We start from the raw sequence: 26,251 nt of genomic DNA on the forward strand, positions 1-26,251 counted from the left end.
CCGCCCCTGGCCACCCCCCCAGCGCCCCTTCGCACCCGCTTCCCCAGGGCGAGGCCCTGGAGCAGGCCATCCTGAGCCAGGCGCCGCAGGTGGAGAAGCTCATCGCCACCACGGCGCACCAGCGGATGCCCTGGTTCCACAGCAGCCTGACGCGCGAGGAGGCCGAGCGCAAGCTCTACTCGGGCGCGCAGACCGACGGCAAGTTCCTGTACGTGGCCGCGAGCGGGGGTGGTGTGGGGCTGGGCACCCGTGAGTGTGCAGGCGGGTGTGGGCGGTAGTGTCCGTGTGCACACGTGCAAGTGGGCTGGGCAGTGCTGGTGCGCAGTTCTGTCCCTGCTCGTCCTTTTTTGAAGGGCTGGGGATTAAACGCAGGGCCTTTGCACTGCACTATATCCCTAGCCACTCCTCCCCTTTTTCTTTCAAGACAAGGTCTCCCTAAATTGCTAAATTGCCTGGTTTGGCCTAGAACTTTCGATCCTCCTGCCTCAGCCTCCCAGAATGCTGGCATTAAAGGAGAGCACCACCAGGGACTTCTTCTTCTTCTTCTTTTTTTTTTTTTTGCTTTTTTCTGGTACCGGGAATCGAACTCACCACCTTGTGCTTCTCAGGCAGGCGCTGTGCCGCTGAGCTAAATACCCACGCCCGGGACTTCTATATAGGACCCTAGCAATGAGTAGGAGCGAAGCCGGGTTCCCCTGGGTGGGAGCCCAGCTTCTGCCACCTACTGGCGGTGGGCCTCAGGCGCGTGGCCAGACCTCGGCCAGCCTGGCTTCCTCTCCTTCCTGTGGCCAGTGTGTACGGGACATCTGCTGGGTACCGGCACTCGCGACCTGGCCGCAAACCACACCCTAGTGCCTGTCCCGTGGGGCAGACAGAAGACAGGACGAGCTGGCACCATCCAGACTGTGCCAGGTGGTGCTTGTGCTGTGTGTGGGTGGGGAGGGTCACAGTGTCAGGCCAGGTTGCTGGGAAGCCATCCCCGGAGAGGAACCAGACGGGGGCCCTGGGGCTGCAAAGGTGCTCGGGGTACAGAGTGCGTGCCCGTGCTGGGTGCCATTCCCAGCCCTGCAGAAGCGCAGAAGGGAGCTGTGACTTCCCTCGGGAGGATGCCCCGGGCCACTGGGGATGACCCAAGGCCAGGAGCGGGCGTTCATTTGGAAAGTTGGAGAACTAAGGAGCGGGCCAGGGCGGGGGAGGCGAGCGCAGCGAGGGGCTGTGGTTTTGTCCCGGCGATGTTAGATGCCCTGATTCTCTCCCTTCCCGCAGTCCCTTTGGTTTGGGTGGTGTGACTTGCTTGGGTCCCTCCGCCGTCCTGTTGGCATTGTCTACCCCAGGGGCCAGCTACCGGGATCCCGTGGACTAACGATCACGCAACAGCACACGTGCAGTGTGTGTGCAAGGTGCCGTGAGGATTGCATTTATTGCCCGTGGGTGATGGCGTGTGTCTGAATGTCTGGGGACGGCTGGGGCTTTTTTCCTCCAAAGTGTTTCTAAACACTCCCTGGGGGGTTGGGAGCCCTGTGGGGCTGCTGCTATCTGGTTTGGACACGGGTTCTTCTGTGTACAGATGTCAGCTGAGGTCATTCAGGCCCAGGAATCCGGGGTTCCCCAAGAGGTCCGAGGGGGACGATTCCCAAGGCCTCCCTGTGTGGGTGCGTCTTGGCCGGGTCCTGGCTGATTCTTGCTGTCACCCTCCCGCCTTAGGACTGTTCCCTCTCTGGGGCCCTCCCCCTGGGAGAAACTGACCTCCCCGTGGGGCCCCTCACCCCCATGAGGCCTCTGCGATGGCCCGGACGTCTCCCATAAGAGCAGCCCTCCCTGGACTCTGCTGTCAGTTTTGGCCGCGTAACTGCCCTGAGACTTATGGGTGCAGACCGACACAGTCTGTCGTGTCTCGCAATCCTGTGAGCTGACTGAGAGGTTTCCTTTGGCTCAGCGGGGCGCGGACTGGGTAGTCTGGGACAGCCGAGCTCCAGTGTCTGCTGGTGATGGGGTGAGCTGGTGCCGAGCTGTCATAACCTGGCAGGGCGGCCTGGGGGGCCCTCACCCAGTGAGGCGTAGGATTCCCAAGAAGAGCAGGGAGAGCGAGCTCTAATGCGCACCCCCCAATCTTCCGCTCTGCAGTCACTGATGTCCTGTGACCAAGCACGTCATGTGGCCAGACAACCCGCGTCTCTGTGGAGAAGGGCGTTGCCGTAGGGAGAGGAATTTGGGCCGCCCTTTCTGTGAAGAGGCTGAATAGGCCCAGAACCAGGGGCCGGGGAGGAGGCGGGGCCCTCGGGTGTGGCGCCCGGCTGGCTTTCTTTGCTTCTGTGCTGCGGGCGGGGCCTCCAGCTGCTGATGGCGGCTCTCGCGCATGCAGATGGCTGCGCCCGACGTTGCCCTCCTTTTTGAGATGCTGCACTGCGTCCCCAGTGCGGTGCTCCTCACTAAGATGTCCCTAACCTCGGTGGCACAGCACACGCGCACCCCGTCGGCACCACGGAGCCCTTGGGGAATCGGGGGAGCTGAGCCCCTCCGGAGCGCCCTCACGTTCGCTTCCCCCACCGTAACAAATGGCCGCAGCAGACACACTTACAAGAAGAGGTTTATCTTGGCTCGGTGCCGGGGCTCCAGCCGTGGTCCTCGGGGCCTTGGCCTTGGGCCGGGGAAGGCCGTGCATCATGGTGGAGCCGAGCTGCTCACCTGGTGGATGGAAAAAGAAAGAGGCCGTGGCTGGCCCCCCACCCCCGCTGTCCTCTCAAGGGCCCCCACCTGAAGATGCCACCAAGCCCCTCCCAACTCTGTCATTCCCAGTGGTGTCACGGCTGGGGCGCACGCCCTCGGCACACAGGCCTCTGGGGGGCTGTCCACGTCCAAACTGTAGCCCCCCCACCTTTACCCAGAAGGCTTTGCAGACACAGCAAGATGGTGCCTGGTCCTGAACCTCATCCTTGGAGCCCTTTGCAGGTTGAGAACTTCTGGTTTAGCGCAGGTTTCATTCTGCAGTGGGGAAACCGAGGCACCAAGAGGATGAACAGCTTGCTTGAGATGACCTGTGACAGAGCTGGGTCATAATGGGTGTGGGTCCCGGCCCTGCCGCTTAGCAGCTGTGCAGTGTAGGGAAGAGATCTCTGTCAGTCTTCAAAATAGGGGTAATAAGGGTGTTTACCTCGTGTGAAGTGCTGGGAAAATTGAGTGACAAGTGTGTGAGAATTCAGAACCACTGTGTGTAATAAATATTAGCTGCTTCCCCCTCCTCTGCTTCTTTTCCTCCATCATCATCTTCCTTATCATTATTTGTGGCACTGGGGATTGAACCCCAGGTCTTCACACTGAGCTGTATTCCCAGTTATTATTATTATTTTTTTATAATAATAAGACCCTGAGGCAGGGTCTTGCTAAGCTACTCACTTGTCCAGGCTGGGCTTGAATTTGCAATCCTCCTGCCTCAGCCTCCCTGCTGGGATTCCAGCTGTGCACTCCCTCCCCCAGTTAGCGTCTACATATTATTTAAGAGCTGAGACTCTGGCTGATTTCTTAGCCTGTACCTCTAGCTAAAGGGCAGGTTCAAACTGCAAAGGCAGAACTGCCATTGTCTAATAGTTCTTTTGTAAGTAAAGTAGAATTTGTGGTATTGAAATGTATGTGGTCAGAAAACCGACGTCTCAGCCTGTGAATTTATCCAGCAGTCAGTGGCTGCTGCTTTCCACGTGCCTCTTTCCGAAGAGAGTGTATAGTTAGCATTTGCTGCGTGACAAACTACCCTAGCACGGACTGGATTTTGAAAGTGGCTTCAGTAGCCATGCATTCCCTCTCGCGGTCTGGGCTGAGTTTAGCAGGCTGGTTCTTCTCCGGGCTTTGTGAGCTTGCTCGTGTTGCTGCAGTCCACTGGGAGGGTGCCTGGGGCTGAGCAGTCCAGCACGGCTGCATTCACGAGTCCGTAGGGGGCAGGCTGGGTGCCCGTTCCCCTGTGTGGCCCTTCCAGCCCCTGGCTGATGTGGGCTCATTTCCACAGTGGGTGCAGGCTTGCCAGCTTTTAAAAGCAAGAGGTCAGCCAGGGTTCCACGGTCACCAAGCCTCTGTTTGTGTTGTGCTTGTGCCAAAACCGGTCACGTGGTCGAGCCCTGATTCAGCAGGTAGAAAAATACATAGACCCCATTATGGATGGCAAGAGCTGCCTAGTACTCCAGTGTTTTCTCCCCACCCAATCTTGTATGCACACGTGTGTTGGTGAGTGGTTTGGCGTTGAGTTTCTGATGTCTGGTCAAAACTTAAGTTTATGTATGGCTGAGTGTGGTGTGGTGATACACACCTGTAAATTAAGTGCTCTGGGAGGCTGAGGCAGGAGGGCTGCCAGTTGCCAGTATGGGCAATTTAGCAGTGTGAGACTCTCTCGCTGTTCCCCGGGGTGTCCGTCTGTCCGTGCATCCCTGGACTGGTCTGCCTGGGGGCTGTACTGCCCTCCCTTGTGCTGTTGTCAGGAATGGATGGGGCAGTCACAGCTTCCCCCGTCCCTGTCTCAGCTCTGCTGGAGCGGCATAGGGCACAGTGCCTTGCTTCTTCATCCTAAGGAAGAGTCTGCTGGCGGGATGGACTCGCGGGTCTCATGCACCATAACCCCGCCTGTGCTTATAATATCCTTCCAGGAAGGAGGAGTGCGCGGGCGGGGCCCACACGCTGCCTGAGTGACTCTGGGGTCCGTGCCTCGGGGGCCCCACTCGTGGGCGGCCCAGTAGCAAGCTCCCTGCCGCTCAGCACAGGGCCAGGTCAGTGTCTGCACCTCCTGTAGCTCTGAGGCCCGGGCCGCTGCCGCCCTCCTCCCTCCCGACGTTGCGCTGACACCTGCAGCTCTGGAGCAAGCGCCAGGCACCCAGCCTCCCTGCTCGATGGGCGACCTTGGTGTCGTCTGGCCGTCGGCTGGCCTGGGTGTGCACGCAGGGTGTGCGTGTGCACGCGTGAACGTGTGTCCACGGCAGTGGGTGGACACGCGCTTCTTGCACTGTCCGTGAGGGGCGGTCCCCATCGCAGACGCAGAAGGTTTGCAGATTTATTTTGATGAGTGTCCAGCAGAGGGCAGTCGAGGGCCGCATATCCCCGGCCCCTCCGTTTCCTAGCTGGTCACATTCTGCTGACTTGCAGGGGGCCCTGGAAGGAGTCACAGTTGAGGTCCCCGGGGGTGGGGGTGGTCCATGTGGAAATGGCTGTCTGTGCCCAGGAGGATGACTGCGTCTGTCTGCTGAAGGCCGAGTGTCCCCGTGGAAGGGGGCCCCGTGCTTGCTGGAGATGGCCCCGAGCACGGCCAGCTGCCCCCTGTGGGTGACTGAGGGTCCCCAGTGGACTGTCTGGCCACGGGCAGCCATGCATTCAGCCACGGGGGACCAGTGGCCCCCTGAAGCCTGTGGCTGAGCAGGAGGTGTGGGTGGCCGACGTGGGCGGTCAGTGTTTTCTTGTGAAGGGCCACCTGTCTGCCCTTGGACAGGGGCCATTGCCCCCGTCTCTGCCCCCGATGGCCTGTCACCAGGCATGGCGGTTGACCTGGGCTTCTGCAGTCCCCGAGGAGCCCATAAAGTGTGCATCTGGGGACACTGAGGAGTGGAAGGACCCTCGGGTGCCCATAGAGGTGACGGCCTCCTCGCCCTGCAGGCTGAGGCCCCGGAAGGAGCAGGGCACCTACGCACTGTCCCTGATCTACGGGAAGACCGTGTACCACTACCTCATTAGCCAGGACAAGGCCGGCAAGTACTGCATCCCCGAGGGCACCAAGTTCGACACGCTGTGGCAGGTAGAGGCCACGCGCCTTTTGGGGGGCCGGGGCTCCGGCTGCCCAGGGTCCCTGCCTGACACCCGCTCCCCGCAGCTGGTGGAGTACCTGAAGCTGAAGGCGGACGGGCTCATCTACTGCCTGAAGGAGGCCTGCCCCAACACCAGCGCCGAGGGTGAGTACTCGGGGCCTGGGCCGGGGCGGGGCGGGGTGGGGCGGGCGCCTCCGGCCCTCACCGTCCCTTCTGCTGTCTCAGGGGCCGCCGCTCCCACGCTTCCTGCCCACCCATCCACCTTCACCCACGTGAGTCGGGGCCTCTCAGCGCTGGGCTCGGGCTGGGGCGGCTCTGCAGGGGAGAGGGTCCCCGCGTGTCCCCGGGAGTCCTCGCTGGCCCCACTCACTGTTTCTGATCCTGTGACCTTTAGCCTCAGAGACGGGCGGACACCCTCAACTCCGATGGATACACCCCAGAACCAGGTGAGTGGCCGGGGTGCAGTGGGGGGCCTCGTGCTCAGCTGGGAGCCGGGTCTGCGGCGCTGTGGGGCCTGGCGGGGAGGATGAGGCAGGCCTGCAGGGGCTGGCGCCGCCGATCCTGCGGGCCTGTGTGCTCACGCCGTCGTGCCTGCCCTTGGGCACGTGGTCCCGGGGTGCTGCCTGGCGCCGACACTTGGGGGCGAATGCACCTGCACGCACCCGGACACACCCACACGTGAACACCGCTGTGCCTCCGTGTGCCAGCCGTGCTCAGCGGGTGTGCCCTGAGCCACTCCTCCCTGCCCTTGCCGGGTGTTCACACTGTCTGTGTGCCCAGCGCGCCCGGCCCCTGCGGACGAGCCACGGCCGATGCCCATGGACACGAGCGTGTATGAGAGCCCCTACAGCGACCCCGAGGAGCTGAAGAACAAGAAGCTCTTCCTGAAGCGCGAGAACCTGCTCGTGGCCGACATTGAACTGGGCTGCGGCAACTTTGGCTCCGTGCGCCAGGGTGTCTACCGCATGCGCAAGTAGGACCGGCCGCCTGTGTGGGGCCGGGGGCGCGGGCGGGAGCCGGCGTGGGTGTCTGGCGAGGGACAGGATGAGCCATGGGGGCCCTGGAAAGCTGGGGACGCAGGAGAGGGAGTGAGAAGACCCAGGCCTGAGCAGGGGGCGCTTGGGTGGCCTGGCAGCTGGAGCAGAGGCCTCGGCCCAGCCCGGGCACCGAGGCAGGCGGGCACTTTGGCTGGGGCTCTCTGGGGCGGCGGGCTGCGGGGAGCTGTCCTCAGCATCGCCCGGGTGGCGGGGCAGGGCTGCCAGCTTACACCCCGGCCCCGGGCAGGAAGCAGATCGATGTGGCCATCAAGGTGCTGAAGCAGAGCACGGAGAAGGCGGACAAGGACGAGATGATGCGGGAGGCGCAGATCATGCACCAGCTGGACAACCCCTACATCGTGCGGCTCATCGGCGTGTGCCAGGCGGAGGCGCTCATGCTGGTCATGGAGATGGCGGGCGGCGGCCCGCTGCACAAGTTCCTGGTCGGAAAGAAGTGAGCCCTGGGGCGGGGGCCTGGGGACCACGCTCACGACCCCCAGCACCCTGGCCCCGACCCCCGCACCCCTGCCGAGCGCCGCCGCCACCCTCCGTGTCCTCAAGGGCCCCTTGGTGTCAACAGGATCCACCCAAGTGGTTCTTGTGAGCTGGTGCCCGTGAAGCGCTTCCAAAACATCTGGCACAGCTGGCAAGGGCTCACAGACAGGAACCCCGTTGCCCTGCCCAGGTTCTCCAGGCCAAGCTCCTGCCCGTGGGAAACTGCTCACGGTCGCCTCTGCGACCTAAAGTGGGGGCAGTGAGCGGCAGCCTCTGCGTGCTTTTATATCCAGTGGTTTTGTGTTCTTAAAGGGTTAAATATGAAACAAAACCACCGGCGTAAGTGACAGAGGCTGTGGGTTGGCAGAGCTACAGCGTAGCTCTCTGGGCCTGGGCAGGGATGTTGGCAGTTTCATCTGCGTCTCCGCGTGCCCCCGCTTGCACACTCTCTTCAGCGTGCTGCTGGGGATTGCACGCTCTCGGGCACACACGCCTTTGCCTCGAGCGCCTGGCCCTGCCTTCCATCCCTGCTCAGGGGTCTGCATTGCCCCTGGCAACGGGGCCGCCTTGTCCCCCTGACGCGCCTCCTCCCCAGGGAGGAGGTCCCCGTGAGCAACGTGGCCGAGCTCCTGCACCAGGTGTCCATGGGGATGAAGTACCTGGAGGAGAAGAACTTCGTGCACCGCGACCTGGCGGCCCGCAACGTCCTGCTGGTCAACCGGCACTACGCCAAGATCAGTGACTTCGGCCTCTCCAAGGCCTTGGGCGCCGACGACAGCTACTACACGGTGACCCTGTGCCCCTGTGGTGCCCAGGGGGTGGGCTCTGTGGGAAGAGGGTCCCTGAGTCCCCTCGTCCTAGCCGTGTCTCCCCCACCCAGGCCCGCTCGGCTGGGAAGTGGCCCCTCAAGTGGTACGCGCCCGAGTGCATCAACTTCCGCAAGTTCTCCAGCCGCAGCGACGTGTGGAGCTACGGGGTCACCATGTGGGAGGCCTTCTCCTACGGCCAGAAGCCTTACAAGGCAGGCAGGCGGGCACCAGGGGGACAGGCGGTGGGGACAGAGGGGGGCAGGAGGTGCCCATTGCTCACACTGCCCTGGCCCCGGCTCAGTAGAAGATGAAGGGCCCCGAGGTGCTGGAGTTCATCAAGCAGGGCAAGCGGATGGAGTGCCCGCCCGAGTGCCCGCCCGAGATGTACGCGCTCATGAGCGACTGCTGGATCTACAAGTGAGTGGGGGGGGGCAGCCCGTCGGACCCAGGCGCCCATCCCTCGTGTCACCGTCACTGTCCTGTGTCACCCCCGCAGAGGTCTGTGCCCAGTCCACAGCCTCTCTGACACTCGTGGGGCCGGCACCCGCCTTCAGACCGCAGCCCCCGCCTGTCGCCACTCAGCACAGGAAGCCCACAGGCCTCACACAGAGCCGCTTGGCTACCCAGCACGCATCCCACTTCTCTGGCACGGGTCGGTGCCCAGTACCTAACCCCTCGGCCCCTCCAGCCAGCGCTCCGCACCTGGGTGCCCAGCTCGGCCGACCCCGAGGGACCCAGGCCTCAGCATATTCAACCCCCACCCCGGTCTGCTTGAAGCCCAGTACCCAAGTCCTAGCGCTGTCAGTGCCCAGCTCCCGTCCAAGCGCAGACTGTGTTGCCCTCCGCTGGCTCCTGGGCTCCGTAGTTGCTGCTCCGATGTCCAGGGACTCAGTTCTCCCTGTCTGTCTGCAGCACCAGGATTCCAGGGCCCTCACCCCAACACCTCTGTTATCTAGCGGTCCCCCCTGCCCAGTGGCCCATTTGCTTTCGGGGAGCCCTGTAAGCCCGCCACAGCCAAGCCCCATGCAAGCACCCTTCAGGTCAGTGCCGGGTCTGCACCCCCACAGGTGGGAGGACCGCCCTGACTTCCAGACGGTGGAGCAGCGCATGCGGACCTATTACTACAGCCTGGCAAGCAGGGCCGAGGGGTCCCCGCAGTGCGCACAGGGGCCCGAGGCTGCGTGCGTCTGAGCCCTGGCCACGGGGAGCCTGGGACCCCAGCCTGACCTTGGTCCTCTGCCAAGGCTCCCTGGTCCCCTGGGCCTGGGGCAGGTGGGCCGAGGCGGGCCAGTCCTGGGCTGAGGGGCTGCCCCAGGACTCTGGCTCTGGCGCCCGAGGCTGTCTAGGCTTCAGTCACTGGAATAAACTCGGCTTCTCTCCTGCCTGAGCCCCTCGTCTTTCTGGGGTGAGGCCGGCGCGGGTGCGCTGGGTGGTCACAGAAGTGGACCAGAAGTGCCCCGTGCCCCGAAGCACTTCTCCTCTTGTGGGAAAGATGTGGCTGACTGTTCCCCCTTCTCTGCATGGAGGGCACCTTCCGGACAGAGCAGGGGAACTGAGACCAGGTGTGTGGGGGGCAAAGGGCTGCGTGCACTGCCTCAGTTTCCCTGAGTCGCCTAGCTACCTGCTCAGCTGCTCCCACTTTCTTCGCTGGCCTTAGTCACAGCCGGGGTCTTTGTCACCTGCTGCTCCAAGTGTCTGCTCAGCCCTGCTCAGAACAGTCCCCAAGTCTTGCTGCCTCGGTTTCCCCACATGGGAATTGGGTTGTTGGAGGGCAGGACCCAACGGAGGACTGCAGGGCAGCCAGGACCCTGCATTGCCTTTCTGAGCAGCCCCGTCGCACGCTGGGACTGGCTCCGTCCCCAGTGCCTCGGAAGGCCTCCTCCAGGGGACAGCACGTGACCCACCAGCAGCCAATGACAGGCGAGGAGCTTCGCCGGGGATTCTTTTTATTTGTGGTGGGAAGCCAGGAGACCCAGAAGCCTGAGCTGGTTTGTGGGACCGCAGGGGAGGGATAGGGGGCAGAGCTTGAGGCCCAAGTGTGTGGCTACAGAGAAGAGACCTCGAGCCCTGGGGACATGTGAATATGTTGTGAAGCCAGGAGGTCAACCCAGCATAGACTTTATTCTGACCTCACCATTTATTATTGGATTTTAGTAATTTAAATGTCAGTTTAATTTAGCATATTTTGTTACTTTTCTTTCAATGACCTTCGTGTTCTCCATGGAAGCCGATTAAGAGCCCCAGTTCTAGGGACCAGGGCAGGCGCTCAGTGACGCCGCTATGTACATGGGGTGTCTGGGGTGCTTGGGGTGTTTGAGGGTCTGCAAACCCTGCCAGGCCCGGCTGCTGGGTCACAGACCACAGAGCACAGTTAATTGCGAAGACAAAATCATAGAACTGAGACTGCTTCAAGTCTGTCATTGTTTGTGATCTCTTGGCAGTTTATGTGATTAAAATTTAATATACCCACGCCTAAATGTTAAATGCAAACATTGTTTTTGAATTACCTGTGTTAAAATGAATAAATAAAGGAAAGTCACACCAGTGGTGTGATTTAATGGCTTTCTGAATTCTACTGTTTGCGGATGGATCAGTTTGATTAAAATTCTCTTGTAACTGGAAATGCATTTTTACTTTCTTTTTTTTTAGTTTTTTTTTTTTTCTTTTGGTACCGGGAATCGAACTCAGGGTCTTGCGTTCATTTTTTTGTGTTCATTATCATCAGTTCTGTGTCGTGATTATTGCTGAAAACGGTGCGACTTCATAGGAAGTGATTGTGGGTATCAAAATATTTCACTGGGAACCCAGGGACTTCGCGGGGCTGCAGAATGGACCAGGAACCAAGGTGCAGTTCCACCACACGGTCACAAGGTGGCGCTGCCGCAAAGCCCAGGCCGGCTCAGACGCTCGCACCTGCCCTGGGTCTGGACCCAGCCGGGAGCCCGCCCTAGGCTCCTTCCTCCGGGATCTCCTGGCCCGGCTCTGGTTCTCTGCTACGCGTTCATGCCACAGGCCTTTCCTACCGGGCGGCTCCGAGTCCCCAAACTGCCGTGCTGCCTCTTGCCTCCTTTCTGCCACCTCTGCGGGGAACACGTCCCATCGTGTTTGGCCGTCGTCCGCTGGGAGCTCACACTGCGCGACAGATTTGGCTCTGATTTCCCTGGGGGCGATCGAGTTCTTTAATCCGTTGGTGCTTCCGTTTCTGCGGGGGGCGGGAAGAGGTTCCTGAAAGAGCAAATCCAGGTGGACTAGGAAAGCTGAACGGTAGCGGAGGGCAGGGAGGGTGCTGAGCAGGAGCGTTCTGGGGTGAAGTCTCCGCTCTCTGCCCTGGGGGGCGGTGGCGGGGTGGCTCAGGCCTTGGCTTGGCTCTGCCCCTGTATAGGTCCCCAGAGGCTGGGGCCAGAGGCTCTTTCTCCTCCCGGGGACCTGTGCCAGCCCAGCCCCTGGTGCCTGGTCCTGGCAGACACAGCTTGGGGCGCCGTGGGGTAGCCCTGGAGGGGGCTGTCCCTGAGCTGTAGGCCAGGGCCCGCCGTCACCTTTAGAACACACTGGGGGCAGGGTGCGCTGGTGCACACCAGTAATCCCACTACTCAGGAGGCTGAGGCAGGAGGATTGTCACGAGGCCAAGGGCAGCCTGGGCTGCATATTGAGGCCTTGTTTCAACAAACAAGCTTGATGACCCGGAGACTGATGGGACCCCCGTGGGTTCTCTGGGAGGTGGTGACAGGAGAGAAGGCTGTGCGCAGGCGCGGGGCCTCTGCGCCCGGGACACTCGGGAGGATGGGGTGTTCAGCGACCCCTCCAGCCCTTCACCCCGCCCCTGCCCACCCCGCTGCTCTCCTCCCCTCTCTTCCTGCTCTCCTTTCCATCCTCAGCAGCTTCCTCCACCCTCCGTTTGTCTGCAGCGCCCTCGGCGGCTCTCCGGCTCTGTCTCCCTCCGTGTCCCAGTCCCGCCGTCTGTCTGTCTGTCTGTCCATCCGTCTGCCATCCTGTATGTCCCCCCTGTGGGCAGAATAGGGCCTGTGCTCAGAGCTGTGGCTCTGTGCCCTGCGTTTGGGGCCTGCTCCCCTGACACTGGCTGCCTGGGGGACAGGAGGACCCTGGGCCCCAGGGCTGGGCCTGCCTGGGTTCTGGCTGCAGCCACGGCCCCGCCTGCCCCCTCCTCTGTGTCCTTCACCTTCCCATCCACAGGCCCCGGACCCCACCTCTTCTGTAGCTGTCACCTCTGCACCCTGCCACGCTCCCATGGTACAGTGCTGACGCCACCTTGCCGGGCCAGTGCTTCTGCCCCTAACGGGTGGGGGGACCCAGCCCGGGCTCCTCTCCGAGGCTGCCTGGTGTGGCTCGGAGGGCAGGGACAGCAGGGCCGGAGGGCTCCTTCCTGGGAGAGCTCCGTCGGGCCAGGGCCTTTGGGGTCGGACCCTGCAGGGTCGGCTCTCACGGAGCTCTGGGTGCTGCGCCTGCGGGTGGCCTCAGGGCTGGCGCTGTGGCTGCGGGGGAGCCTGGCTGCTGGGTGACCCTGTCCGGGGTGATGATGGCTGGGCTGGGATGAGCGCCTGTTGCTGTCAGTATCCGTCAGTCAGCTTTGTTGCTGTGACACAACACCAGAGAACATCCACTTGCAGGAAGAAAGGTTGGCTCTGGCTGGGGGTTTCACAGATGGCGCTGGGGTCTGCGCTGGTGGGGGCTGGCATGGCGGCGGAGGCTGGTGGAGCGAAGCTGTCCCTCCGTGGTGACAGGAAGCGGGGAGCCTGTGACAAGAAGACCTTCCAGGGCACACTGAGCGACCTCTTCCTCCACCAGGCCGCCCCTGCAGTCTCCGCCTCCTGCCACAAGGCCATCCCCTAGAGCCCACCAGCAGGGTGACCCTCGAGGCGGCAGCTCGTGCCCCAGTCAGCTCCCCGAGCCTCCAGAACATGGGCTTGGGGACCATTTGTATCCAAACCACAGGGTCTGTTGCAGGCAGCATGTGTGGGCAAACACTGGCAGAGCTCCGAGGAGCCCGGCGGCTGTGTGCAGCGTCTGGGTACGGTGGGTGGCCAGTCTGGCCTCTGCCTCCTGTTCAGCTTTGGCTCCTGGTCTGTGCGCCCAGCTCCGTTATGTGCCTCTGCTCAGACAGGAAGACGTGCGACCTCTTGTCCCAAGACTGCCTCTGGGGTGGCCTCCTCGGTTCACTGGGCACAAGAGGCTGCATGCTGTGTCGCAGGGACACTCCCCTTGAGTGCTTTTTTTCCAGAGCTGGAGATGGAACCCAGGGCCTCATGGACACCAGAAAGTGCTCAGCACTCAGCTGCACTCCAGCTCTCTTCCCTGAACTTTGAGGCTGGGCCCACGGGGCCTGGGGCAGCCGAGGCTATGGGTGCAGGGCTCCAGCCTCAGGGTCCCTCCCTTGGCACTGAGAGGACTGTGGGTACCAGGGGAGGGCCGGTTCTGAGGTGTCTGGGCGGGGAGCTCTAGGCAGAGAGGACAGCCATGTCAAGACCCAGGGCAGGGAGAGACGAGACGCAGTCTCAGTGAGAGGCCGTTAGGGTGACATGGGCCTGCAGGTCACGGGAGGGCGTGGGGCCTGTGCTCAGAGCCAGGTGAAAGGAAACTCAAAAACAGGGGACAGCATTTGTGATACATGTGGTAAGGCTTTGATGCTACACCATGAAATAACATATAAGGAGCCCTCACAACTCACCAACACAAAGACAACCCAACTAAAAATTGTGCGAAGGGCTTGACTACATTCTTCTCCAAAGGAGATCCGCAAATGGCCAATAAGTTCATGAAGAAATGCTCGTTAATGCTCACTAGTCTTTAAAGAACTGGAAATCAAAAATACGAGGAGACACCGTTTCATCCCTACTGGGACGCCGGTCACAGACGCACACCGACAAGAGCTGGTGGGGCGAGGGGAAACGGGACCCTCCGCGCTGCTGGTGGGAGCGTGAGGTGGGACAGCTACAGGGGAACGCAGTTCCGTGCTTTACAGAACTAAATGCTGAGTTAATACCAACCCCCCTTGTCAATATAATCCAAAAATAATTACAAACAAAGCCTCAAACAGATTTTCACACGTCGGTGTTCAATGCAGAATTGTTATTATAATAAAAGGTAAAGCAAAATTTCATAACAAAGTAATAGGAGAATAACAATAGTTAATACATTGCATACTACTATCTTTAGTGACTCAGAGTACAAGATATCCTTTTGTATGAACTAAGTGACACTAATAGTATAACTAACTTGCATTTTTTCTCTTTCCCCTTCCTTCCTTCGTTTCCCCTTCCCCCGTCCTAATTTCCTTTTCCTTTTAAACAACTGCTTCCCATTTCACAATATCTGTTGTACACTGTAGACCTTATTTACTCTTTCAGCTTCTCACACCAGGGAGTCAATACGATGCTTAAACATGTGAATCTGATTTATTCCACTAAGGAATGTGGTCTTACATTGCATTCATTTATCCATAAAAGTCTCAAGTTTATCCTTCTTTATGAATGAGTAGTACTCCATTGTATAAAAAGACCACATCTTTTTTATCCATTCCTTGGCTGATGGGCATTTGGGTTGCTTCCAAGATTTAGCTATTACAAATTGTGCTGTTATAAACATTGCTGCACATATATTGCTATGGTATGATGTTTTTAATTCTTTTGGAAAGATATCCAGATGGAGAATAGCTGGGTTGAATGGTATCTCTAATCCTAGTTTTTTAAAGGAATCTCCACACTGATTTCCATGGTGTTTCACCAGTCTACACTCCCACCAACAGTGGGGAAGTGTTCCTTGTCCCCGACAGCCTCTCCAGCATTTGTTATTGGTTGATTTCTTCATGACAGCCATGCTTGGGGTGAGACGGAATCTCAGTGTTGTTTTAATTTGTATATCTTGAATAATCAGTGATGTTGAACATTTTTTCATATATTTATTTGCCCTCTGTATTTCTTTATCTGAGAAGTGTGTATTCATCTCAGATGCCCATTTTTGGATCGGGTCTTTGAATTTTGGGGGTCTGATTTTTTTCAGTTCTTTATATGTTCCAGGTAGAAGTTCTTCGTCTGAGAGACAATTGGCTAAAATATCTTCTCAGTCTGTGGGTTGTCTTTTCACTCTGTTGGTGATTTCTTCTGATGTGCAAAAGTGTTTTAATAAGAGGTCCCAGTTATTGATTATTTAAAGTATTTCCCATGTGGTCTGGGTTTTGTTCATGGACTCTCTGCCTGTCCCTGTGTCTTCCACATTTCTACCTACTTTCTTTCTAGCATATTGGGTGTTTCTGTCTTGATATTTAATATTAAATCTATATTTTAATATTTAGATCATTGATCCATTTTGACTTTAGTGTGGGGTGATAGACATGGGTCTATTTTTAGTCTTCAGCATGTAGATTGCCAGTTTTTCCAGCACCATTATTAAAGAGGCGCTCTTTCTTTCAATGAACATGTCTGGCTGCTTTGTCAAAGATAAGGTGGCTGAATGTGTTTGGAGTTGTGTCTGCATCTTCTAATCTGTTCCACTGCTCCTCAGGTCTGTTTTATTTCTTTTTCTTTTTTGCCAGTAGCATGCTGATTGTATCACAGTAGCTTTGTAGTATAATTTCAAGTCAGGGATTGTAATGCCTCCAATGCAGAATTATTAACAATAGCCCAAAGATGGGAAAAACCCAAGTTCCTCAACTGATGAATAGGTAAAATATAGCATAAACACAATGGAATATTATTTAGCCATGAAAAGGAATGAAAGTGTGACAACCTACAGCAGGGATGGCCTGTGAAAACATTATGTTAAGTGAAATAAGCCAGGCACAAAGGACCAGTCTTATTCCACTGATGTGAAATATCTAAACCAAGCAAATTTATAAACAGAAAACAGAGGTTGATGGAATGGTGGGGGGGGGAGGCTGAGGCAGGGAGATTGTTATGAGTCCAAGGGCAGCCTGGGCTGCATATTGAGTAGAGGATGGGGAATTACTGGTTAAGACATGTACAGTTTCTGTCTGAGGTGACAGAAGTAGATTTTGGCAATAGGTGGCGATGGCCACACAAGAACACTGCGAATGTAATTAGCGACACTAAATTGCATATCGAAAGATCATTAGATTAGCAAATCTGTAAATAAATTTGAAAACTAAAAGAAAACACATTTACCCTGTGTAAGTCCAGGGAGGCGTGCGATAAAGCGGGTCTCTCGGATAGAGCACACCCAGCAGACCATTTAGGGCTCTCTAGAGGGACGGATTTACTACAGACCTATGATTCTGGCTGCCTATGGAGGCGGGGAGGAAGAACGCAGAGTGGCCGTCTGCGCCCAAGCCGAGGTCGAAGGCCTGGCTCCCCAAAGAGTCTGGTGTGAGTGCATGTTGGAAAGCTGGAGGGTCCTCCTGGAAGCCTGAGGAACTGAAGGCCAGGGTCCTAAGGCAATGGCAAAGACCAGAGCCCCTCTGAAGGAAAAAAGAGGAGGGTCCGCCGGCTTCCCATTTTATTGTGCTCAGTCAGGCTACAAGCCTATTGGTTGGTGCCACCCACATCCTGGGTGGGTCTTCTCTCCTCATTTGCAGCCTACATGTCAATCATCCCCAGACACACCCAGAACTGTGCTCCATCGCTCTGCTCGTTTCCTCATCCGTTAGCTAACCTTGTGTTTTGTCTGTGCGCACAGACCCGCATTTTATAATTCTGAGCAGGATGTGGCTGTAACTGGGCTGAGCTGCCCGCGTTCTCTGGCTGTGTGGGGCTGGGAGCAGGGTGACAGCTGAAGCCAGATTTGGTCGAGGTCCCCTCAGCACGCTCCTGGGGTGGGCAGCAGCGGGGACCGTCGGGTCCCTCTGGCCCTGTCTGTACCAGGTTCCTGCCCTGTGTTGTGACCCTGGTGGGGGACGCAGGGGGCTGGCCATGCTGTCGGTCTCAGCAGGTGAGCCCCCTCAGCTCATGGTCCCTGAGGCTGCTGTGGGTTCGGCTTAAAAGCAATGGAGCTGGTTGATCACCGCCCGAAACCTCTGAAACTGTGAGCACGAATCAGCTTTTCCTAGCCCTTGCTCAACATACGGCCCCGGCCTGAATGTCACATGCCAGGCTTTGAAATTGCTCACGGGTGAAACTTCTTAAATGAGAAAGGCAGTTTTGCAAAATCACACGGCTCTTGATTTGCTAGCTGCAGTGCGAGGAGGTACTTGCGCCCTCTTGCATATAGAGTGTTGCATTTATATCCCTGACCACCAGACGCGGGCACAAGAAGCTTACAGGAAGTGGATGCAGAGATTTCTGCCGTCCAGGCCTTGCAGCAAGACCCCCTCAGCCAGTGGTGGGAATCCTTGGGCTCCACCTGGCACTGGGTGGCCACAGTGTGCTGTGTGTCCATGAGGTTAGTGGTATTACGCTGTTCCCTTATTGTTGTTGTGGTCTTTGTGCAGGGGTCAGCTCTATGGGCCGCTCACAAGAAGCGATGTCACCCTCCCCTTTGAGGGGTGGGATGCGGGGAGCTGCTGTAGAGTGCTTCAGAGCTCAGGGTGTCTGAGCACACCTGAGGAAGTGGCCCCACTGTTTGGCACAGGTGCACTGCGGGGTACATGGATGCAACCATGACTTAGCACAGGCAACTACACATGCACTACGCAGTTAATCAGTGTACAGCTAACATACATGAAGACGCTTGCTTGCTGTTTGCTGACGTCGGCCCCATGTGCGTTCTTTCCCTGGGATCTCAGACACTAATGCAGCCGCCAGCCCCAACACCCCATTAGGTTCAGTGTGACCTGATGTGGAGTTCTCAAATACAAGCAAAATTTTGCCAAACTGCATTGTTCTGTTTGCGAACTGAATTGTTGGAGTAAAGAAGTGATTGTGAACGGAGACATTACTGTAAAAAAATATATGAGAAAAGGCCCAGGGGTGCAGCTCACTGCAAAGGCCCTGGACTCAGTCCCTAGCACTGCAGACACACATCCCAACCACTCAGCACCCCAAAAAACCCAAAAAGCTTTTCCTCATCTGAGTTGCTTTTCTTATTTTGTCACAGCATCGAGAAGCTGGTAATGTTCACCCTGTATGTCACAGTCACTCTGGCAGGCCAAGCTGGACCCACTAGGCTGCTACCCTCCCGGCCGGTGCAGTGCAGTGTCCGTGGGGTCAGGGAAGGGGTAGATAGCGGGTGTGCCTGACGCTAAAATTGTGACTCTTCAAGGTGGCTCCTGGGGTTTGCCGGGAGGTGAAGCGAGCTCCTTTCCCCGAGTGGGGCTCATGTGTAGATTTCACGGTATTAATTCAGTGGGCTGCAGGCCTGTGTGGTTGGGAAACTGTCCAGTACCCAGGGCTGCCAGCATGCTCAGTAGTCTCTCACACTTACCTCTGCGCAGGGAGACCCCTGACCTGGCTGCACAGCTGCGAGAATATGCTCCTGGCCTGGGCTGTCTGTCCTGCTCATTCCAGTGCTCCCCATGGCCACTTCAGAATACTCCTGTTACTTTGGTTCTTCTTTGGGGAGAAGAGCAGTGTTGAGCACCTCTACTCAGATATCCTGTCTTTCTCTATATGTAAGTTTTAAATTCAACATTAACCTACTTATGATGCAAACGATTGTGCCAACAAGTTTTCCCCACAAACTGCTCAGACTCCAAGTGTTGTCAAAACTTCAAATTTGGCTGTTGAGTCTGTTGCCACTTAAGTATCTATCTACCTTTGAGTTATCTGGAAAACCTAGGAAACTGCAGGAACCCCTGTTTGCACTTATTTCTCCTTTTCAAGGGTACGGTGTTTCTCAAGTCTGCTGATCAGAGTCTCAAGAGGTGAAATTAGAATTTCTAACAGGAAAGTCTGGCAGGCTCAGGTGATTTTTGGGCCAAATCAAGTTTAGGATCCCTGCTATAACCTCAGGAGGTAAAGGTGCCTGATAATTATTTTCTTGATGAGGATTTATACGAAGCTCACCTGTTTGAAGAGATTACACCTTATTTGCTGCAATATACATTTCTTTTTTTTTGGTTTTTCTCCGGTACCGGGAACTGAACTCACGACCTTGCACTTGCCAGGCAGGTGCTTTGCCGCTGAGCTAAATCCCCAGCCCTGGCAATATACATTTCAAAGGTTTAAATTTGTCCTGATTTTCCAAGTCTACATAGGAGACCCTCTAACAAGACTGTACCAGGCTGACTATCAGCCCTGTCCACCAGCGCGCTGGCTGTATGGGAAACCTGTGTCCCCAAGTGATAAATCACAGGTTGTTAATGTGATGCGGCTGGTCTACTGAACTTCGGCAGAAAGCACAGAAAACTCAGACTCAAAATCACACCATATAAGGCCTTCCCATGGCTGCACACCGTACCCAACACTCGTACCTCAAAGGAGGAGAGGTTTCACGCAGTGCGCTGGTCTGGGAGGATCCAGTCCACCACTAGCTCCAAGGCAAGACATCACTGCTGAAGAGCATGGTGGAGCAAAGCTGCTTAGTTTATAGCAGCCAGGAGCACAGCAAGGGGCAGCAGCAGAGAGGTTCATGTGCAGGGCCATATACAGCACCCTGGGCCATCCAGACACACCCAGGAGTGCACTCTACTAATCTCTAGGTGTTTCTTAATCTGATGCATTTAACCTATCAGGATTAGCTGTCACAATCCACCCCTCTTCAACTTTACCTACACATGGCTTAAGCCATAATGTCCAAATAAATACAATAGCAAGTTCATAATTCTGCCTAACATAATACAGTTATCCCACAAACAGAAACACAATGATCCTTTTCCCCAAACCTCAACAGTTCCAGCATTTTTCAGAAGCTCAAGTCTCTTCTGAGACTCAAGGCACTCTTTTTTTTTTTTGTACCAGAAATCGAACTCAGGACCTTGCGCTTGCCAGGCAGGTGCCTATGCCACTGAGCTATTTCCCCAGCCTCAAGGCAAACTCTTAGCTATGAATTTCCAGAAAAAAAAAAAAAAAAGTTATATAAGCCCAAAGTACAAGGCCCAGGGCAAACACTCCCACTCCAAAGGAGAGGCAGTAGAGGGATGTCTTGGTTACTTTTCTCTGGTTGCTGAGACAAAATACCTGATGCCCAGAGTTAAGCAAGGAGAGGTTTATTTAGCTTAAAGTTTGTGGAAGTTTCAGTCTATAATCAGCTGGCTCCCAGGCAGAGTGGCACATGGCAGAGGGCAACAGTTCATGATAACGGCGGGAAAACAGCAAAAGCAATGAGCAAAAGGGAGGAGCAGCAGCAAGCAGCCCCTTTCCCTCCCTTACATTATATGCAAACTACTGCCCTAGGGCGAGTGTAGCAGTCACACCCATAATCTCAATATTGGACCATGAATCAACCATAAACTCTAGAAGTCTGCCCCATGACTGTATGAGGCTTTTGGGGGACATCCGGACACAAACCGTAAGAAGGAAATAGATGAGAATTAGACCAAAGCAAGACCAAAAACCAGCAGGACAAACATTAAATCCCATAGCTCTGTGTCCAGCATCTGGGACACACAGTGACGAAGTGAGCTCCAGACAGCAGGAGTGACCCCATCCTTATGGCCTTGCCAGTTGCAGCCCATAAGGCATCTCTTAGGCTGGTTCCACTCAGGGTCTGCAGCTTTCCTCAGTGGATGTTCCACATTCCTGGCATGTCTGACTTCCTGGGATCTCCACTGAACTTTTGGCTTCATTTCTGCAGCTTTGCACAACTTCCTCTCAAGGTCTACTTCCCTATCCTCTAGGCCTTCCTTCAAAATCTGGGTAGAAATCTCCCTGACCCCGTAAGTCTTGCATCCTGCATGCCAGTAAAACCAGGATCTCAAGGACAACACCTGCTGTCAGTGGAAGCAGTATTGGGCCCCCTTACACCATGGCTGCAGTGGCCTTTGAGTACCTTGATGGCTGAGCATGGTGAAATGAACCTTGGAAACCAATCTCGAGACCCTTCTTGAACAGGAGTCCTAGAGACTCTTGTCAAATGGAAGGTGGACAGTTTTGCATTTTTGAGCCTGTGATGGGTGGGGTATTCTTTTTTTTGAGACTGGACCTTGCTTTATAATACAGGTTGGCCTCAAACTTGCAGAGATCCTCCTGCCTCAGCCTATTGAGTGCTGGGTTTATAGGCATGTGCCACTAGGCCTGGCTTGTTGATTTCTGAGATGCTTTCAAGGCATCTTTCTTCTTGCCCTTGTACAAAGTACTTTGCTCCTTTTTAATGGTACGGATCTTTTTTTGGTTCCAACTTTGCACGTAGTTCCTTCTGAGTCAATATTTAATTTCTCAAATTATTCTCTTTTGCCCAATTCTCTCAGTAAATCTGCTAAAAGCAGTCAGTAGTATCCACGATTGTGACGTGCATGTTAGGTTGTCTTGAAATTTCCTCTGTCATATCAATTAGTCTGCTACCATCAGTTTCAGTCTCACAAAGTTTCAGGACATGGGAAAAACGTAGACTAATTACCTGCCACAGTGTTAGCTACTGCAACCACCAGTGGAGCCCTTGTTTCCAGTTGAAACCCCCTAAGCCTGGCTTTTACTGTCTGTATTCCATTAACATTCTGGTTTTCTGAGCTCTGACTAGAATCACTCATCAGGCTCTGCTTACTGCATTCTAAGGCTTTTCTAGCCTGCATCTCCTAACTTTTCCCACATCTTCCTGAAAAACAGTTCTAGAAACTTCCAAATCACATGGTCAGGTACAATCACAGCAATGACTCCCTTCTGTGGTACCAATTTTGTGTATTTTCAGCTTTCCCCTCGAGGACACACTGCCCAAACCTCACAACTTAAAGGAGGAAAGGTTTAACTCACAGTTTATGGCAGTTCAGTTCATAATCAGCTGGTGGTAAGGGAGGAGCACCATGGTGGAAAGGTATGGGGAGCAAAACTGCTTAGTTCATGGTGGTTGGGGAGCAGAGAACAGTACCAGGAGAGGAAGGGATGAGGGACTGGGTAAAATACCCCAGGCCACACCTTCACTATTCACCCAGATGTGCTAGACATTTCTTAATCCAGTGAGATCAACACACCAGCATTAACGGTCACAGGCCACACAACAGTTCATCCAATCCATTCTGACCTTCATGGGGATGGTTTGGTTTCTTCATGATGTAATTAATCCCACACAGGACACATTATACTTAGCATCTTCTAGTTACCTAGCAAAAGCTGGCAGTAAAACACATTGGAAAAATAGATGACAAAAGCAGGTCGGGCAAACAGGACTTTCTGAATGATTAATGCAAATTAATGCACTGTAGTGTGCTGAAACTTGCTTGGGATCTATGTAGATGACAAGTGCCATTTGGAAACATTTTAGGAGTCTCGGAATTGGAAAAGTATCAACACCCTGTGAGTTAAAGGGAAAAATAACATCTTAGATGTGTAAACTTTACTAACGTACCCTCCAGACTTGGCTAAGTTACTTCTAGCTTGTTCTGAGGCCCGGTTGCCAGACAGCTCATGCTGGCATCTGTACCCAGCATTCTGCATTCTCTGCCATCTGCGGCTCTGTCCCTCAGCTTCACACAGGCTTCCATCCAGCCCACGCCTGGGCTTTCGCAATACTCACTTACGTTGCTGAAGCTTCTCATTACCAGTGGAGAAATGGCTGCTTCCAAGTCCCTGACGCCCAGGCCAAGGCTTTCTTCCCACTGTGTGCTCTCAAATTCAGAACCGATGGGCAACACGGGGCAACCTATGCTGTGGAGCTGCCGGAAAGCTCCTGCAAGTGGGCCGGGCCCTTCTTGGATCCCAGCTGCTCTTGCATCCATACTGCTTTTCTCCATCTGTGTCTTGCTCTCATGTAATTTCCTCAGACGGCAGTGTGGTAAAGGATGCCCCTCTCAGAACACTCGCCCTTCCTGAGGGTGGGGCCATGCCGACCTGTGGTAGACTCGCCTCAGGGCTCCCAGTCATCCCTACCACCAATCTCTTAGAGGCTGAGAGTAAGATGGAGACAACCAATGGTTGCCAGGGTGTTAGCCAGGTGCCTGACACAGAGTAAGTATCGGAGAAATAGTAGCAACTGTGGTTTGTTTTAAAGACCTTAATGTTTGGGACGATGGTAGAGGAAAAGCCAATCGCGAATAAGCCCAAACAGGCTCCCAGGTAATTTTCTATCAAGGACCCTCAGTGATTACCATGAGACTGTCACTGTCACTGGTTGTAGTAAATCACACACTGACTTCACGTAGGACAATGATTAGATTGTTCACTACGGTGTGAGACAATCCAAATAAATGCATCTTGTGTGTAAAAAAGCAAAACAAAACAATTCAAGGCTTTTGAAAAAAGCATCATTTATTTCAAAGTACAACACAAAGTTGTATTTTTAAGAAATACACATTCAATCTTGTATCTCAAGACTTGGCTATGTGCATTTCAGTTTATCTTTAAAATAAATTCAGGTATACAAATGTTACATACCTCAAGTACAAACAGCACAGAAAATGCATATGGTCTCAACTGAATGTTTTTACATTCATCCACTGCTCTTAAGTTGACTTACATTTCTGTAATCTGCTTTAAACCAAGACAGCCTTACTTTAAAAAAATACTCTGTATTTTCAGCACAAAGTCTTCATACATTTTTAAAATTAGATCTTGGCGCATAATATTGTGAAATTATTAAAAACCAAACTTGGTAATTTAGTAAAATTGTCAACATGCCAGGACTTCTGAATCAACTCAAATTACTCCCTCAGCAGCAAGGTCAAGTCTGTGTTCAGACAGGTAAAGAAAGCGTGGAGAAGACGGGGGACAGGGGGGAGCAGTCACGGTTCTCACACGTACAGGTCTTAGTAGGGTTTGTGGCTGAGCCCAAACTTTTCTCTAGAAGCACAACAGCAAATCTCGTATTATCATAATTGCAAGAGAGATCTGAGAGAAGCGAGTGGTGCGAGCCTGCCCTGCTGGGTCTGTTTGGCAAAGATGAGGAGGCTGGGGTGGGAAGTGGCAGCAGGAAGGGCCTGAGGAAGGTGTCTCAAAACCGGCCTATCGAGATCGCCACAAGGGGCCCCCACTCTGTTTTTTGCCTAATTTCAATTCTCGTGAGGGAAGTGCGAATTGGACCAAGGGTCAGAGCTTCTTCTTCCGATGGTGGGACTCCATATCCGCCAGGGGTTGTACGTCTGTCCCAGATCGTCGGCTGGACTGGAGGCGGAAGCGGCGTGCGTGGCAGGGGGGTTTTCCGTACCCATGAGGCTGATGCCGGACAGCGTGCTGGCTGGAGTGGTGAAGGGCAGGGCACTGTTGAGGTTGCTGGACCAGATCGAGTTGCTAAATGGAGTCGTGGACCACAGGCCACTGGTGTTGCCAAGGATCGACTGTAACAAAACAGAGGACACGGACCCTGAGCTTGAGGGTGAGGCGGGCAGGCGGAGGGCGGGGAGCTCTGCTCAGCATGAGGCAAGGCTCTAAGTTCCTTTCACTTTGTCTAGAACGTGTTCCATCTATGCGGTTACGTCACAGCCAGAGCGAACGGCTCTGGTACCCTGAAGGACCAAACCCGGCCAGGCCGCCGCTTGCCATCTCCCTGGAGCACAGCCTCTTACCTACAGGGGCCACCGGGCTACTGTGCACCACGAGACGCCAGAGGTGACACATGAGCAGGACGCCCCGCAAAGCCTCAGACGTGACAACCCGACTGCTGTTGCTGACCATGGTTACAGATGGTTGAGGTACTTTCAGAATTGAAACCAGAATGCTTACAAGTGAAAGCCAACTTTGAAATTTATGAAAGTAAAATCTGGGAAGTTAAAATACCTGGTAAATTTTACAGGTGTAATTTTCCTAAGAAAAAAAGTAATGACAGAGGGATTTTTCTGTTATAATACTGGGAAAATTTTGGTTTTGCTTGCAAACTGCACCGGATGACAAACATGACCATGGCCATCTTTTTTTTTTGGTCTTTTTGAGACAGGCAGGGTCTCACTGTGCAGTGAGACCCTTCAGGCTGGCCTTGAGCTCACTTTGTAGCCCAGGCTGGTCTCAGATTTGCAATGATCCTCCTGCCTCAGCCTCCCAAGTGCTGCGACTATAGGTGTATGTCACAGTGCCTGGCTTGATGGCCATCTTTTTTGCACAAACACAAGTGTGGCCATTTCCTGAGAACTGTGGAATCTATTAAAGTTTGTGAACGAGGCACCATGTAAATGCAACCTCCCAGCTTGCTTCTGGAGGCCAGTGAAGCCACTCCCAGTCTTCATCTGCACACCTGTGCTCTAGCTCATGGCCAGAGAGGTGACAATGACCCTGGGCTGTGGTGGCAAAGCCAACCATGGTGGCTCTGGAGGGCAGTGACGGACCAGTTGGCAGGATGTGAATACAGCAGTGAGGACCAGGGAAGTCTTGACCAGCCCTTCATGCGTGCCGTCAGCACTGTCCAAATGACAGTAATGACTGAGGCGACAGGGCGGGGCCGGGGCCTGACTACTCACGGTGGCCGTGTGGGTGGGGGAGCTGGAGCTGGCCGGCCACGAGGGGCTTGGGTCTACGGCTGGTGAGTCCCAAAGGTACGAAGGGCCACTGTTAAACTCATTCCAGCTCCTCTGCGAGGCCTGATTGCAGGATCGAGATAACCCGAGCTTGCTGAAAACTTCTGAAAACAAGGACAGAACCATCAAGTCCATATTTTGTTCTGCTGCGAGCCCTGGGCGAAGGGGCTCCCAGAGGCGCACATCCCACACAGGCACTGGCAACGCCGCATACGCCTCCCCAGCCCCCGCCACGTCACGGGTGGGGCAGGGCAGCCCTCAGAACTCAAGTGTAAGGCACATTCACCCCGACACCAGCGCAAACACCTCCCACACGGACCTTGCTGCTCCTGCCCAAGTCACTTGGCTGCCTCTAATTCTAGCTGGCAAGAAACAGGAGGTGGCACCCTGGATCCTGGGGTCTTACTTTAGGGCAGAGTCCTTTGGAGCTCTAACATAGAAGGGGGTGTGTGGGAGGGAGGCACAAGCCAGCCGCACCCACATACAGCAAGCCCACCCTATTGCACATGGGCTCCCAGCATGGATGTGAGGGGACAGGGCAGGAAAAGGGCCCTTCCGTAGGGGCTACCATACTGTGCAGCCCACAGGCACAGTGAGAAGCCCTCCCAGGAGCAAGAGCAGAACTCACTTCCTGAAACCAGCGCAGAAACCTCCCACCGACTCGCCTAACACACAGAACTATGCTGCCTTGTCCCTCCT

At 55.1% G+C, this 26,251-nt stretch overlaps 2 protein-coding genes across 2 annotated transcripts in view; one reads left to right on the forward strand and one right to left on the reverse strand.

Annotated features, from left to right (window-relative positions):
* Zap70 (zeta-chain (TCR) associated protein kinase 70kDa) overlaps positions 1–10,738 on the forward strand; it is a gene marked incomplete in the record, with an annotated part of 18,592 nt that extends 7,854 nt beyond the window's left edge. Inside the window, 11 exon segments of the mRNA XM_013522842.1 lie at positions 48–208; positions 5,626–5,764; positions 5,840–5,918; positions 6,000–6,046; positions 6,169–6,220; positions 6,555–6,747; positions 7,059–7,265; positions 7,902–8,094; positions 8,187–8,327; positions 8,420–8,532; positions 9,183–10,738. Coding sequence (XP_013378296.1) covers positions 48–208; positions 5,626–5,764; positions 5,840–5,918; positions 6,000–6,046; positions 6,169–6,220; positions 6,555–6,747; positions 7,059–7,265; positions 7,902–8,094; positions 8,187–8,327; positions 8,420–8,532; positions 9,183–9,306 — 1,449 coding nt within the window.
* A 12,593-nt stretch (positions 10,739–23,331) lies between these two features.
* The window catches only part of Tmem131 (transmembrane protein 131), a 169,323-nt gene continuing 166,403 nt past the window's right edge, over positions 23,332–26,251 (reverse strand). Inside the window, exons 40-41 of the mRNA XM_005400698.2 lie at positions 25,496–25,674; positions 23,332–24,382 (exon numbers count right to left, since the gene is read on the reverse strand). Of these exons, the coding sequence (XP_005400755.1) occupies positions 24,098–24,382; positions 25,496–25,674 (464 nt within the window). The 3' untranslated portion in view covers positions 23,332–24,097. The remainder of the gene's footprint in view (positions 24,383–25,495; positions 25,675–26,251) is intronic.

The sequence above is a fragment of the Chinchilla lanigera genome, unplaced genomic scaffold, assembly GCF_000276665.1.
Source record: "Chinchilla lanigera isolate Chin_1 unplaced genomic scaffold, ChiLan1.0 scaffold00069, whole genome shotgun sequence".
In the NCBI taxonomy this organism is placed as follows: domain Eukaryota; kingdom Metazoa; phylum Chordata; class Mammalia; order Rodentia; family Chinchillidae; genus Chinchilla; species Chinchilla lanigera.